The sequence below is a fragment of the Schistocerca cancellata genome, chromosome 3, assembly GCF_023864275.1.
Source record: "Schistocerca cancellata isolate TAMUIC-IGC-003103 chromosome 3, iqSchCanc2.1, whole genome shotgun sequence".
Lineage (NCBI taxonomy): Eukaryota > Metazoa > Arthropoda > Insecta > Orthoptera > Acrididae > Schistocerca > Schistocerca cancellata.
This window is the reverse complement of record NC_064628.1, coordinates 646,053,442-646,067,230: the sequence shown is the minus strand read 5'-3', so window position 1 is coordinate 646,067,230 and position 13,789 is coordinate 646,053,442. Positions and strand designations below refer to the sequence as shown.

General features: G+C 39.5%; 1 protein-coding gene across 2 annotated transcripts in view; it reads left to right on the top strand.

The window, feature by feature from the left end:
- Positions 1–13,789, top strand: part of LOC126175599 (E3 ubiquitin-protein transferase MAEA) — a 56,144-nt gene that overhangs the window by 7,493 nt on the left and 34,862 nt on the right. For both annotated transcript variants that reach the window (XM_049922474.1, XM_049922473.1), the window contains one exon: positions 10,562–10,784. In XM_049922474.1, the coding sequence (XP_049778431.1) occupies positions 10,562–10,784 (223 nt within the window). The remainder of the gene's footprint in view (positions 1–10,561; positions 10,785–13,789) is intronic.

Below are 13,789 nucleotides of genomic sequence, written 5' to 3'. Positions count from 1 at the left end.
AGTCTGGAACCGCGTGACCGCTACGGTCGCAGGTTCGAATCCTGCCTCAGGCATGGATGTGTGTGATGTCCTTAGGTTAGTTAGGTTTAACTAGTTCTCAGATGTTAAGTCCCATAGTGCTCAGAGCCATTTGAACCATTTTTTTGCGCGCGCGCGCCCACACACACACACACACACACACACACACACACACACACACACAGAATGTGAACCTGAAGCACCAACTGCAGTACACTATTTCCATCTAAGCTCACACAGATTTGAGAATCTCAGTTGATTTCCATGTTGCTTGCAATAAATAATAAATGTTTCGTTCAGATTAAAAAGGAGCAGGTGTTTCTGCTTTTGAATCTGTTTCCCATTTATTCTTACTGCAACACAATCCTCTTAAGCCTGGGCTTAAACGAGAAAACTTATCTCCAAAACAAGTGAGGACATTTTGTTTTACTTCATTATTGAGCTTTTTCCCGTTTCGGTTTGCGGGTGTTGCCAAAATTCCATCTTCCATTCTAGTTTTCTAAACTTCTTCACCATTTTAGTCGATACAGCAAATTCCTTAGCCATTTTTTCTATAGTCCAGCTATTTGGGGCCAGGGTCAAAATTTAAACTTTACTGCAATTTCTTGAAGTCTGAAACTTATGTTCTTCAATTAAGATGTCCGTATCTTTACATTTCTGGCACTCTTCTGTTTGCATTTGAGCAGTAGCTATGTGGCTCACGCCAGCAGCTGTGGAAATTACCTTATTAATGCTGCCTTGGGCTTTCAGAACTTTGCACTTTACGTATCCCATGAATCCCTTTTGCTGATCCAGTGAAGCTTGAATGGTGACTCTCCATATGATGATAAATAAGGATTAGCAGTAAAGCAAGCATCAACAACATCCATGTCTTCAGGAGATGGTAATTCTTGCTTATTGTGGTGGGGTGATTTGTTTTTGGCCACTTCGTGTCTACATTTGGTACAAATTTTCTGACCAGGTTTAAAAACTTCGTTAGTCAGTAATTTCAACCCATCAGACATTGCCATGGTTATTGCTGTTAAAACTTTCTTGTGTACGTGTTTTCCTTTACCAAATGGGTTGCAGCAAGCCTTATGCAAGAACAGAAATTTTGTCATCAACAAGGCATTATGGTATGAACAAATTTGGACATTTTCAGTAAAATCAAGCCCAGACATACATTGCGGAAGCTCCTCATTCATTGGTGACATTTCCTTAACTGAATGTAGTTGACTTTTGTCATTATAGAATGGTGATGACTTAAGACAGTCAGCTCCATCTGATCCACCAAAGTAGCCAGGTGCAAGGGTCTCTTGGTTCATTTCATACAATAGTTTATTAGGAGGGCTATGCCAAAAGTTTTTTAGCAGAATGAGTGAAAAAAAATATATTTGCAAAAAAACGTTTACAACTTTTCAAAATATTCTCCATTAGCACGTATACATTTTTCCATTCTCTGAAACCACTTATAAAATGTGTCAGTCCAAGCTTCTTTTGGGATGTCACTTAGTGCACTCTTGTATGCTGCAATGGCCTCTTCATCTGATGAAAACCGCTGCCCTCGAATTTTTTCCTTAGTCTTAAGGAACAGAAAGAAGTCACAGGGGACCAGGTCAGGTGAATAGGGGGATGGGGTAACATTCGCACCTTTTCCTTCTCCAGAAAGTCCATCGTTCTGGTAGCCCTGTGCACAGACGCATTGTCGTGATGCAGCAGAAGGTGCCCACTCTTGGACTTTGGACGCTGTGACTTCCACGTGGTAATGACTTTTGGAAGACAATCATTCATGTACCATTCAGCATTGAATGTACGATGTGTGTCAAAGGTCACAGAGGTGAGATGCCCGATCTTTGTGAAAAAAGTACCCACCATTTTTTGTGGGTGGTTCCTCCCCTGGAAAGTACCACATGGAAGACGGTCTCTTCGTTTCAGGGTCATAATGGTAGACCCATGTTTTATCACCTGTGACGATATTGTAGGTGTCTTGGGACTTCCCTCCATTGAATTTTTCAAGCATGAAACTACACCAGTCAACTCTCGCGTCCTTTTGGCTGACAGGGAATGTGGCACCCAACGGGCACATCTCTTAGTAAGGCCTAAATGACTATGAACGATGGTCTGTGCTGCTGTAGATCCAGTATTTAGGGTCCCTCCAATGTCGCAAAATGTAAGATGTGGATCTTCTTTGATCATTTTCCTCACAGCATCAATGTTTTCAGGAGTCACAGCTGTTGCTGGCCAACCGAGACGATGTTCATCTTCAATTGACTGCCGACCCCTCGAAAACTCGCGAAACCAATTTCCAACTGCGGCCCTAGAAGGGGAAGCTTCACCAAAAATATGCAGCAAAGAAGAATGGCATTCTTCGGCACTTAAAAACCCTTTTTGTAATCGTAAAAAATCGTGGTGCGAACGTTGCGGCGCGACAACTCGATCTTGCACCGTCTCTGACTCAGCACTGCCTGTGCTTTCTTACCACGCTGTGGGGGGATCACCACTAACCAGGGGCTGCGCGTGGACGTCCCAAGGTCGAATAACATCGCTATTTCAAATGAAAACAACCCCATTGTGCTCCGCCTTATGGTTTACGGGCTGCTAAAAACTTTCGGTGTAGCCCTCGTAACCTATTACAAGCAATTTAGAAAGCTGATGAACATGTGGGTTTGAAGCATAGAAGATTCAGTCTTGTTTGTATATAAAATATACAAATTAGGCCATTGAAACATAATGTTTTAGTGTTTACCTTCAGCTACAACAATGACTGTTGGTTACTCACACTCAGTACTCTACACTATGATTGTACAATGTCAACACCAAAGATTACAGTGCATGGAAGACTGACACTGTGAATATTGCCAATAATGAAAGCAACAATTGAAAGTGGTGATTCACCAATGTATCACAGCTGCGAAGATAGAGCATTAAAAAATATTGCTATTTTATAATGCCGATGGAAACTGAGTGACAATGCGTATATGCAGTACCATGCATTGTAGGGTTAAAATGTTCTAAAGCAACATAGCATTGCAGTGATTTTCTAGATCTTAAGAGCATTTTCTGAGGTTTTATTATATTTCTATTCTGTAGTAAAATAATGTAAAAACACTTCTTATATATAGCTACATTTCCTAAGCTTCGGGGTAATCTTATACTGTTAAGAGACACTACAATTATACATTTTTTGATTTAACAACTTCAAATTTTATTAATTTTTTGTATTTATTGATAATCCATTTTCCCTACTTTTGATAGCTGTTCTTACCCATCGATATGCAAGATCCAGGAATTAAACGATATGGCTTTGAGACTTTAAAGCATGGTAAGAAAAAAGGATTGAACAAGACACAGTTCAGATATTGTCCCCCTACAATACCCCAAAATTTGCATTTAAAAAATTTTGACCAACTTTACACATGCGTATCTTTTCATCTAGGTAGCCAATGTTAATTATATTTGATCCATATATAGACGTCATAGGTAGGAAGGTTTGGTGTGATTAGATTGTATGAAAAGTAGCAGGGGTCGGTCAAACCTCAGCTCTCAGAATAGCATGCCAAGTTTTTTAGCCACTTTAGAGGCTTGTATCTGTATTTAGGTGTGGCTAAACCTCAAATTTTTGCCACAGAGTGATTCAGCATAAAACGTTGTCTATGTCTATTAAAGCAAATGACCAAATGCTTGCTAGAACTTTTAAAAAAGCCTAGCATTTGCGCCTCTGTATGTGGTGCGAAAATGAGTAGCCTCTGTTTAAAAGCCCCTGAAAAATCAACCACTGAAGTTACTGGACTAAAATTGGGTTTATAACCATTAAAGACCATATAGAACCTTCACACCAAATTTCTTTAGATTTGTAGACGGTCGAGTGAGGACACTTTTTAATATTGGTTTCTTTGATGTGGAATGATCTAGTAATAAAAACATTTTTACTATGTAATGACTATATCCTCGACCTTCTGCTGCTGACAAGACACTTTGTTCACAACTGACCGTAAATGCTGTACAGCATGAATTACACTTCATAAGAATCCTTCCAATGAATCTGTGTCTGGCATTTGCTTTCCCTGTAACTAAATTTATATTATCATTCCCCATTAAAATACGGCAGACAGTTGTGCCTAGATACTTGATGGTTGTGGCTAATTCCAGTGACCAGGTCAAAAGATATTAAATTTTCAATATGTGTAACTTTATTTTTATGCCTGTTTATGAAAATTACATTATGTTTACTAGTACCTTGGGATCCTTTGCGAGTCTTGGCACTGGGTACTGATAATCATCAAGTGTTTTTGCATTTTGTAACAGTTTCATAAATGTCAACTGCCTGTCACCTCTGAACAGTACCATAGAGCTACAGATGTTACGTGCCAAAATATTATGACCACCCACTTAATAGCGTGCTGGTCCACTGGAACTCAATACACCAGCTACTCTGTGGGGCATGGATTCGACGAGTCCTTTGTCAGTTTCCACAGGCATGTGACACCAGACGTCCGCATCCATCATGTAATTTCTATTTTATTTATTTATTCATCCAAGGATCATCTCACAGTGGTATAGGATTTGTCAAGGTAATGCAGTGCCAATCAATGGGCCAAAGTATAACACACAGAATACGTAACATGCTTTAAGAGGATAGGACAGATAGCTTACAGAGATAGAACATATGTCATGGTCCTGATTAAGGAACCATACCAGCATTTGCATTAGTGATCTAGGATAAGTGAACAGATTAGCTCCATCCTCCCTAATATGGGGCCAGTGTCCTAATGGATGCACTGCCTCGTTTGGTAATTATGTAATTAATAAGTTTCTTCATTTACACGCCTATTATTTCATATAACTTGCAATACAAAATGTAGTTCACTTCTTCACTGCCCAGGTACTGAGGACACCCACTGACTCATTTCCGCACTCCGTATGCAACTGTGTTGCTGTCCACCTGAAAAAATTAGCCAACTGTTTATCATGCATTATGCATCCTGTAATTGTATAATATGCATTGCTTGTGATGACTGCTTTAGCTGCTTTTCGAAACAAATGTGTTTTAGTAATCTTTTTTACTTCCTTCAGTAATTATTACAAACTTTTATCCCTTGAAGTAAAATGCTGTTTTGTGTTTTTTTGCTTGTTTTTGCTGGTAAATGTAACTCCAAACGAGCTCTTGTTCCATGATTGTGTAAGGAAAAAAAAAAAAACTCTGCCCAAACAGGCCATAGAAGCCTAATGGTACCAACTGGCAGCTGTGTCATCCTTGGCCCACAGGTGTCATTGGATGCGGATACGGAGGGGCATGTGGTCAGCTTACCACTCTCCTGGCTGTATGTTGGTTTACGAGACCAATATAGAACTATTAGTGCAGTATTTATTAATATTTTTGCTGATGTGCACCACAGATTCATATATGTACTCACATGGTGCAGTAAGGTAGCCTAATTTTTTAAATATCTCTTGACAATGAACCCAACTACTACTTACAGTTAATTCTCTTATGGCCCTTTTCTGAAGTTTAATACTTAGCGTGTAGCTGACATAATATTACGCCATTTGTGTGAAATGGGAAAGTGTGACGGGCATAATATTACGTCACACCAGTTACGATGATTTACCGTGGCGTCAAACGTATATTTACAACTCCCACAAACGTCTGCCAGGTCTCCAGGCTTCATAGTTTTTTTCTAGGTGGTAGTAATGGTATCACTGGAAAAATTTATCATTTTTGAAAGTTTTGTTACCTCTCTTGTTCCGTAGGCATTAGCTGACGTTCAAGTTTTCGCTGTTTCGTATGTTTTGTTGTGATTTTGTGTTCAAAATGTGCAGTGAAGAGGAGAAATGTCTGGAGCAAATGATTTACAAAGTATTTGATGAGTCTGCAGATGATGAGAACTAAATATTTGATGATGGGGTCTGTACACATGTATGATATTATTTTTGCAGATTGTTTGTTATTAAGGATTTTCCTGCTGGTAAATCAGGAAATCAGTCTGAGCATATGATTCCACAGAGGAGAATGTTGGACTATGTATCTCTCCAAGTTTATATTTGCATTATACTGTACTCCACCATGAATGCTAAATTTTACTTGATTTTTGTATGTTGTGTGTTTCTGTTTGGAACTACATATTTGTACACACATGTTTGTACACACGAGTTCTAACTTCCAAAAAACCATACAATATTTTAGCCAGCCCACATGTAATGGCAGCTGCGTATAAGACCAGCACTTTAAGTGTTAAAACAGTATATGTTTTTTGCCTTTGATTCCCAGTAAAGTGCTGAAAATCAATGTTCATGCTAAACTTGGTGTCTTGTACACAGTCTTATCATCAATGCTTAAAGTGGCAGAGTTGCTTCCTCTCTGTATGCTGAAGTCCATGCTATTAGTTTCTTTGAGTTCAGTGTTATTTCGCAATTGTTAACATCCTTGAGGGTTCATTTGCTTTCCCTAAAAGGAATTTGGATGTCGTATCAGTCACTGTGATGTTGCTGTCATCGACAAAGAGAACATTTTCTCCAGGTCTTACAGTGTGTGGAAAGTATATATTAAGAACAGAATTGTACCCAGTACAGTACCCTGATGAAATCTATGTCTATATATATTTCTTGTCAGACAATTATTTTAATAGCAATTTATCATCAGCAGATATGTGAACAATTTGCACTGTGTGCACTTTGTTTTCCAAGTAATACTGTTCCTCCTATAGCTAATGTTTCAAGATTGCTCAATAGTATTTTATGGTCAACACTGTCAAAAGCCCTGGACAAACCAAAGAAAATGCCTGTAACACAATCATCTCTATCAGGAGCTTCAAGTACCACTTTTGTGAACTCTGAAATGACTGATATTGTATTTCTTTCACTTCTGAAACCAAACTGTGCTTCTTTAAAGAGGCTGTATTTCTTCACGTAACTTATCAGTCTCTCTCTGTCATGATTGCTTCCATTATTTTTGAGAATGGCCTGTAGTTTTGAATGCTCTCTGCATTAGCTTTCTTTAGTAAGAGCCCTAGTTGTTCATGCTTTAGGTTCTCTGGGAAAACACGTCAACTAAAGGATTCATTTATTATGTTTGTTTATGAGGCTCTATGCTTTCTATACATTTCTTCAGAACAGACAGGAACCTCATGTATGCCTGCTGAGTTGTTACTTTTTAATTGTTCTACTGTATTCCTAACTTCAAGCCCTGTTGTGGGAAATAACATCTTTTGCTTGTTATATAAGTCATTGTGAGCACTACATGTGTTTTAGGAAGGTTTTGCTGCAGCTTCTCTGGAGTACCAGAGAAATAATCATTTACAACTTCTGCCAATTCCTGAGTACTTCCTATTATCCTATCCCATCTTTGATTTGTATGTTGTTGTACTTGTTTTACAACAACACACGCCATTGTGCTTTTATTGTTTGCATTATATGTCAATCCGTTATTGAATGCCTTTTTTCCACAAGCATACCTTCCCATGCATGTTTTTTGTACCTGTGATAGTACTCAGGGAACTGTGGATTAGTGCAGCAAATTTTTCAAGGAACTGAGAAATATGAGAGTCTCGGAGGACTTTCTAATGCCTGCAGTTATCCATCTATTATCCTTGGCTGTGGCAGTAGAAATGCCTACCTTCAAAAATGTCACCTCAAAAATTAAACAATGCACAAAATTTAGAGAACTTAGCTACATTGCTTTCCATATACATTTTATCCTAGTTTTGTGCCAAAAAAAAAATAAATAAATAAATAAATAATCCTTTGTAGGCCTGCAGTTTTGCAGGTTTCACTGATCCCAGCTTTACCTTTATTCTATGACATTAATGATCTGAAATGCCAAGCTCTCTTACAAGTACTTTACTATTTTCCCTGTCAGTAACTGTAAGTAAAGGTCTAAAGTTGAGGCTGATCTTTTTGAAACCATTGGAGCAGTGTTTACAATTTGTGCCATGTCAAAAGTACTCAGAATGTGTAGGAAGTTATTACTAATTTCACACTCAACACCTGTGTTAATATTCATGTCTTCACATACTATAATGCTAGTTTGGGGGGTCAGAGACCTTGTTCAATACTGCAATGACTTCAGTTAAATTGTTAAAGAAAGTATTCACATTATCACAAAGAATGATTAGCTTTTTATAAGCAACTAGCTTTCTTATGTCAGTGGCTAACAATTCAAAATGTTTATCTACACTAATTGATGTCATATCTTCTCCCAGCTTTAAACTGAGTGCCAATACTGATATGGTTACATGATCGCCATCCTGAAGGTAGACCTACAGTAGCAACTTGCACATTCACACGATGATAACGCTATATGTTGCAGTTCATCTTTACACCAGTGCTTTGTAATGCACACTAGCGTACTGATCAAAGGTTGTATTTCAGCTTCAAGCTGATGTACATTATTTATAATGAAATGTGTATTTTGATGAGTAGTCGATAATTAGGATTCTGTTTCCAGTGTATGCGATGCTGAAGTCGCTAAGCTAGTTGAGATACTTTCAATAGAGGGGAGCCTGTTGTCATGCTTTATCCTGATAAAAGGCCTAGTTCTTGTACCTGTGACATCAGGTATTTGACCATATGTGGCCCCACACCAGCCCACCATACTCTCAGTAAAGAGCTCCACCAAACTCCCTTTCCCAAACCTGTTGCAGTGCAGACATGCCTTAGTGTATCCCTATCTCTCAATAATACCCACATGCACCACCCTAATGTGCAGCCAGCCACCACTCATCAGCACCATCTCCAGCTCTGCATCGACACGCCTTATAGCGCTGCCAAGACGAGGCTGATCATAATGCTGGAACAACTCCATCATGCTCATGTTGGTGTTATTCAGGTCACCACCTATGTTGTATGGTCTATCCCTGTCCAGGTTGTTACCTGTTCCACCTGCTACCACTACCTGATATATTCAGTGAAATTCCTATAAATTACAGGCTGGATATCAGTGTGAGTTTGTTATCACGCTCCTCAAACCACTGTAACACAATTCTGCCCTTGTGATATAGACAATTGTCAAGCATGAAGGGATAATAATGTTCACGTATTTGACAACTACAGTTACTAGCCAAGGTTCCATGGAAGTCCAGGTGAGTCCCCCAGAAAATAATACTGCCTTACAGGCCTATCAGTAGTGCAGTGCATATTTTGAGCAGCTGTTCCCTGATTGAAAGTGTATCCAGACACTGCCATAGACCCAGTGTAACAAGAACGTGATTAATCTTACAAAGTTATACATTTTCATTGATGCATGGGCCAATCTCAGTGGTCCCATACCTGTTGCAATCATAATTAACATTGTCATTGTGCCAATGTGGGAACATGCAGGAGTCATCTGCTGTGACACTCCGCGCTGAACAGTGCACCTTCAGCAATGCGCTCTAAAACCAGAATTGTATGCTATCATAAGATCTGTCACAGATTGCTGCCTGCTCTACATAGCGGACAAGCGACTGACTGCATCAACCTGCAATGAGGCAGTGGACATCGAACACCTTGTTGCTGTTTCACTGATCTTCTGCCACTTCCCATAGATGCTGAAGACAGTAGCACACACATATCTGACAAGCTTCTCCCTTTCTAAGATGCTCATTCTCAGAAATCAGACGACAAATATCTGCCCTTTGTCAAAGTTGCTTATGTTAGTGGATCTCCCCACTTCCAATCTGTATTGTCACTAGAATGATTCCCCATTCATCTCTGCGCCACTTACGTACTTCTGTTACTGAATCATGTGTTAGCAACATCAACAGGCAGCACTCAATTTCGCAATTAGCTGAGGTCATAATGTTTTGGTTCGTCAGTGTACTGTGAAAAAAGAGATGTTCAATGTACGTTAACTTTGCTTCTAATAATGCCTCCCCTTTAAGAAAGACATACTGTGCTGATTCATAAAACATTTTTCCTCTTGTGGAAACAGCAAAAAGAGGTAACAACTTGCTTGGTAACATGATACATGAGGGAATTATGAGCTAGTTAATAAGACAGCTGAACAACCTTCAAAGATGATTATGTAGGTTATCATAGGTTCCTCCATCAAACAGATAGTACATTATTGAGAGACAAGTTATAAGTCAGTGGCACAACGATTGTAAGGGATTGAAAACAAAATGGTGATGTCAGTGGTTTGTATATGTAGTGTGCCAGTTTTTAAACATGTTTTATTTTATATGTAGGCAAGAGATCTTATCTTTTAAGGCAACCTACCATCAATTGTAAGCAGTGACTATAGACGCTAAACCTGTTCATAAATGTTATGTTTTCAGAATTCCAGCCCAATTTGAATAAGTGCAGTTTTTATCGTTACACTGAGTGGCCAGTTACTCAAATATTTTTAATAACAAGCCCCACACATGCCGTAGTTTACAGGAAACAAAGTTCGCTGCCTAATGTTGATAGTATCATGAAGTATCATCATTTAAAATGTTTCATATGGCAATGAATGAATTATGTGAATAAATTTCTATAGCTCCACACCTCCATCCCCCACCCTCCCTCCCTAAACAAATACCACCTCCACTGTAATAGTGGAGACATTTTCAATTCTTTTATGTGTCGTATTTTTTCCTCACAATAGGCTGAAGAGAGCATATCAGAGGAATTGGAAGCTGCATGTGTGTGTAAACGGCGGTTGGAGCATTTGCGAGAGCATGCTGGATCCAACAATCCAAGTACTGTTAATCTGTGGCGCAGGCGTCGTTTGGACAGAATGCTTGTAGAATATTTCTTGCGCAAAGGATACTATGGTGCTGCAACACGTCTTGCTCACAGATCAGATTTGAGAGATCTTACAAACATTGGTAACTATTAAATATGTAATCAGACTATTTGTCTATTTTTAGATGTTATGTTAATTTGCTGGAAACAAAATTCATGTGTTTTGAAGATTTGCTGTGTTTGCCAAATATAAATGGACCATGTGATATTTCCTGATCAATGAAACAGTTTGACAAAGTATGAAATGCACAAGGCTTTCTTCTTCTTCTTTCTTTTTTTTCTTTTTTATTTAAGTGCAATTTTTTGTTTCCTTGTAAAAAGTTAGTACTGCATTACTAGTTTCTTTTATAACAATGTGATTATGTGTTCAAAGAATTGCCCAATACAGTGTCCTAAAGCAGCACTTATTCTTGTGAGGATTTGTTAACATAAGTTCACGTAAATTCATTAAGAGAAATGTGTGTAATGTTACTGGACTCAAGTCATATTCTTCCCTTTGTCTGTATTCATTTTGTGATGATCTAGGTATGATCTCTGATCACAGACGACACACATTGTTTATCCCAACATGTGCAGTTGGTTACACCGTGTTCTCTCAGTGGCTGCCGGAATACCCTCTTCAACATGCTGAGTGAGGCTCCTAGGCATACACTGATCTGCCAGAACATTACAACCACCTACTTAATAGCTGGTATTTCCACCTTTGGCACAGTTAACAGTGATGACGCATAGTGACGTGGAAGCAATGAGGCCATGGTAGGTCGCTGGAGGGAGTTGGCACTGCATCTACACATACAAGTCACTTAATTTACATAAATTCCTGAGAGGGGGCTGATGAGCTCTGATGCCACATTGTCACATCCCAGATGTGTTCAATCAAGTTCAGATCTGGTGAGTTGAGGGGGCAGAAAATCAATTGGAACTTGCCAATGTGTTCCTCAGACAACTCGCATCACACCCCTGACCTTGTGACATGACACATTATCTTGTTCAAAAATGATCAGCATGGAGGGGAGTATGTGGTCTGCAACCAGTGTACGATACTCCTTGGCTCTCAAAGTACCCCACTGGATGCATGGATGCTTATAGGAATGTCTCCCAAAGCAAAATAGAGCTGCTCCTTGTATCCGTCCCACAATAAAAGTGTCAAGGAGCAATTCCTATGGACGACTACTCATTCGCACTCTCCTATTGGCTTGATGGAGGAGGATCCAAGTTCTCATCAGACCATGCAACACTCTGCAGTGTATCAACGCAATGTCCAGTGCTGATGGTCACCTGCTCATTTCAGTCATGGTGCTAACGTTGACACATGCATGGGTCGTCGGCAGCAGAGCCCATCATTAGGAGTGTTCAGTGCACTGTTTTTTCAGACACACTTATACTTTGCCCAGCATTAAAGTCTGATGTTAGTTCCACAGCAGTTTCCCACGTGTCCTGTTTTACCAGTCTGCCCAGCCTACAATGTCCACCATCTGTAATGAGGTCTGGCCACTCAACCCCACGATATCTGGGTGTGGTTTCACCTTGGTTTTGCCACACTCATCACAGCATTCATACAACATCTGACAAGTCGTGCAGTTTCCAAAATTCTTGCACCAGTCTCTGGACCATCATAATCTGCCCTCGGTCAAACTCGTATAGATCACATGCCTTCCCCATTCGACACACTGACAGTAAGCTCACTGATACTACATGCACGGTGTGTGTGCCGATTAGCAGTCATTCCTCATTAGGTAATGCTGCTATCACCTGGACAGCTTTATATCATTAGTATGATTGTTGGTCATAATTTTCTAGCTGATCAGTGTACACACTGAGTGCACAAGATGTCCCTCTGATCCCTTATTGCCATTTTGCTATGGGGCGGCATTATTGGCTGGATGTTTTAACTACCAACGATTAACAGACCCATTATCCTTTTGTGTTTGCCTCCCCTTGCATGGTACTCAGCACCGTTGCCACCAGGTGAAGTGAGTCTCACTGGCTTAGTTTCAGTTTCAGTTTCAGTGGAAGACAGCACCTTGAGCCTGTTGGATGGGGTGATGGGAGTAACATCCTGAGTTCTCCCTGATTTGGGTCTCTACTGTACAAGGACACCTGGGCCTGCCATTGACTCGCCACTCACAGTCAAGTGGACAAGTAGTGATAGATCCTGTATTTCTTGCAGAAGAGACAGTGTCCAAAGGAGAGAATAGCCATGAATGAGATATTTCCAGAATGAGATTTTCACTCTGCAGCGGAGTGTGCACTGATATGAAACTTCCTGGCATATTAAAACTGTGTGCTGGACCAAGACTCGAACTCAGGAACTTTGCCTTTCGTGGGAAGATGTTCTACCATCTGAGCTACCTAAGCAGTGCTTCAGGTAACTTTGGTGTCTCTGGTACTTGCCCTTCCAGTGCCCTCCCAACACTCCCATTTGCAGCAGCTTTCAATTGCCTGACAGTAGTAGGGATGATTTCGAGCTGCTTATGAACAGCAACTAAATCATCGCATACACAGCGGGGCTGCTTTGACCTGGTGCAATATTTTACAGAACAGTAAACTTTAAACCAAGTTCATGTGATTATTTTTTAATTAATGGGTTTGATCTACTTAAAAGTATTGACAGGAACCTTTTAGAACTGAAATGATTAACAGCCAAACAGAGGTATCTACTACAACAGAAAAACTGAGCACACAATTTACTGTTTCTCTAAAATGTTTTTCATATTGTGGTCACTAACAAATACAACAGTAGTGATAATTTACAATAAATGCGGAAAATATAAACTCATGTTAAAAGAGGAAAACAAATGTAACATGATGTGTTATTTACAGTCACTTTAAATCAAACACACTAATTTACTACAAAATAAGTTATTTAGTAAGTGCTGTAAATCCTTTAGCTTGGCAGGTTTTATAAGTCATGAGCCGTCATATTTGAGGGGAGATGTCACCTGGTATTTGCATTTTTCCAGCATCCGCAGCATCAAAATTCTCAACTATACCAGACGTATATTTAAAGAAAAACTTAAAAGGGTGATCTTTTTTAATTTTCAAGCATGTAATCTTATTTAAAAAAATATTCTGCTCAGATTCACAT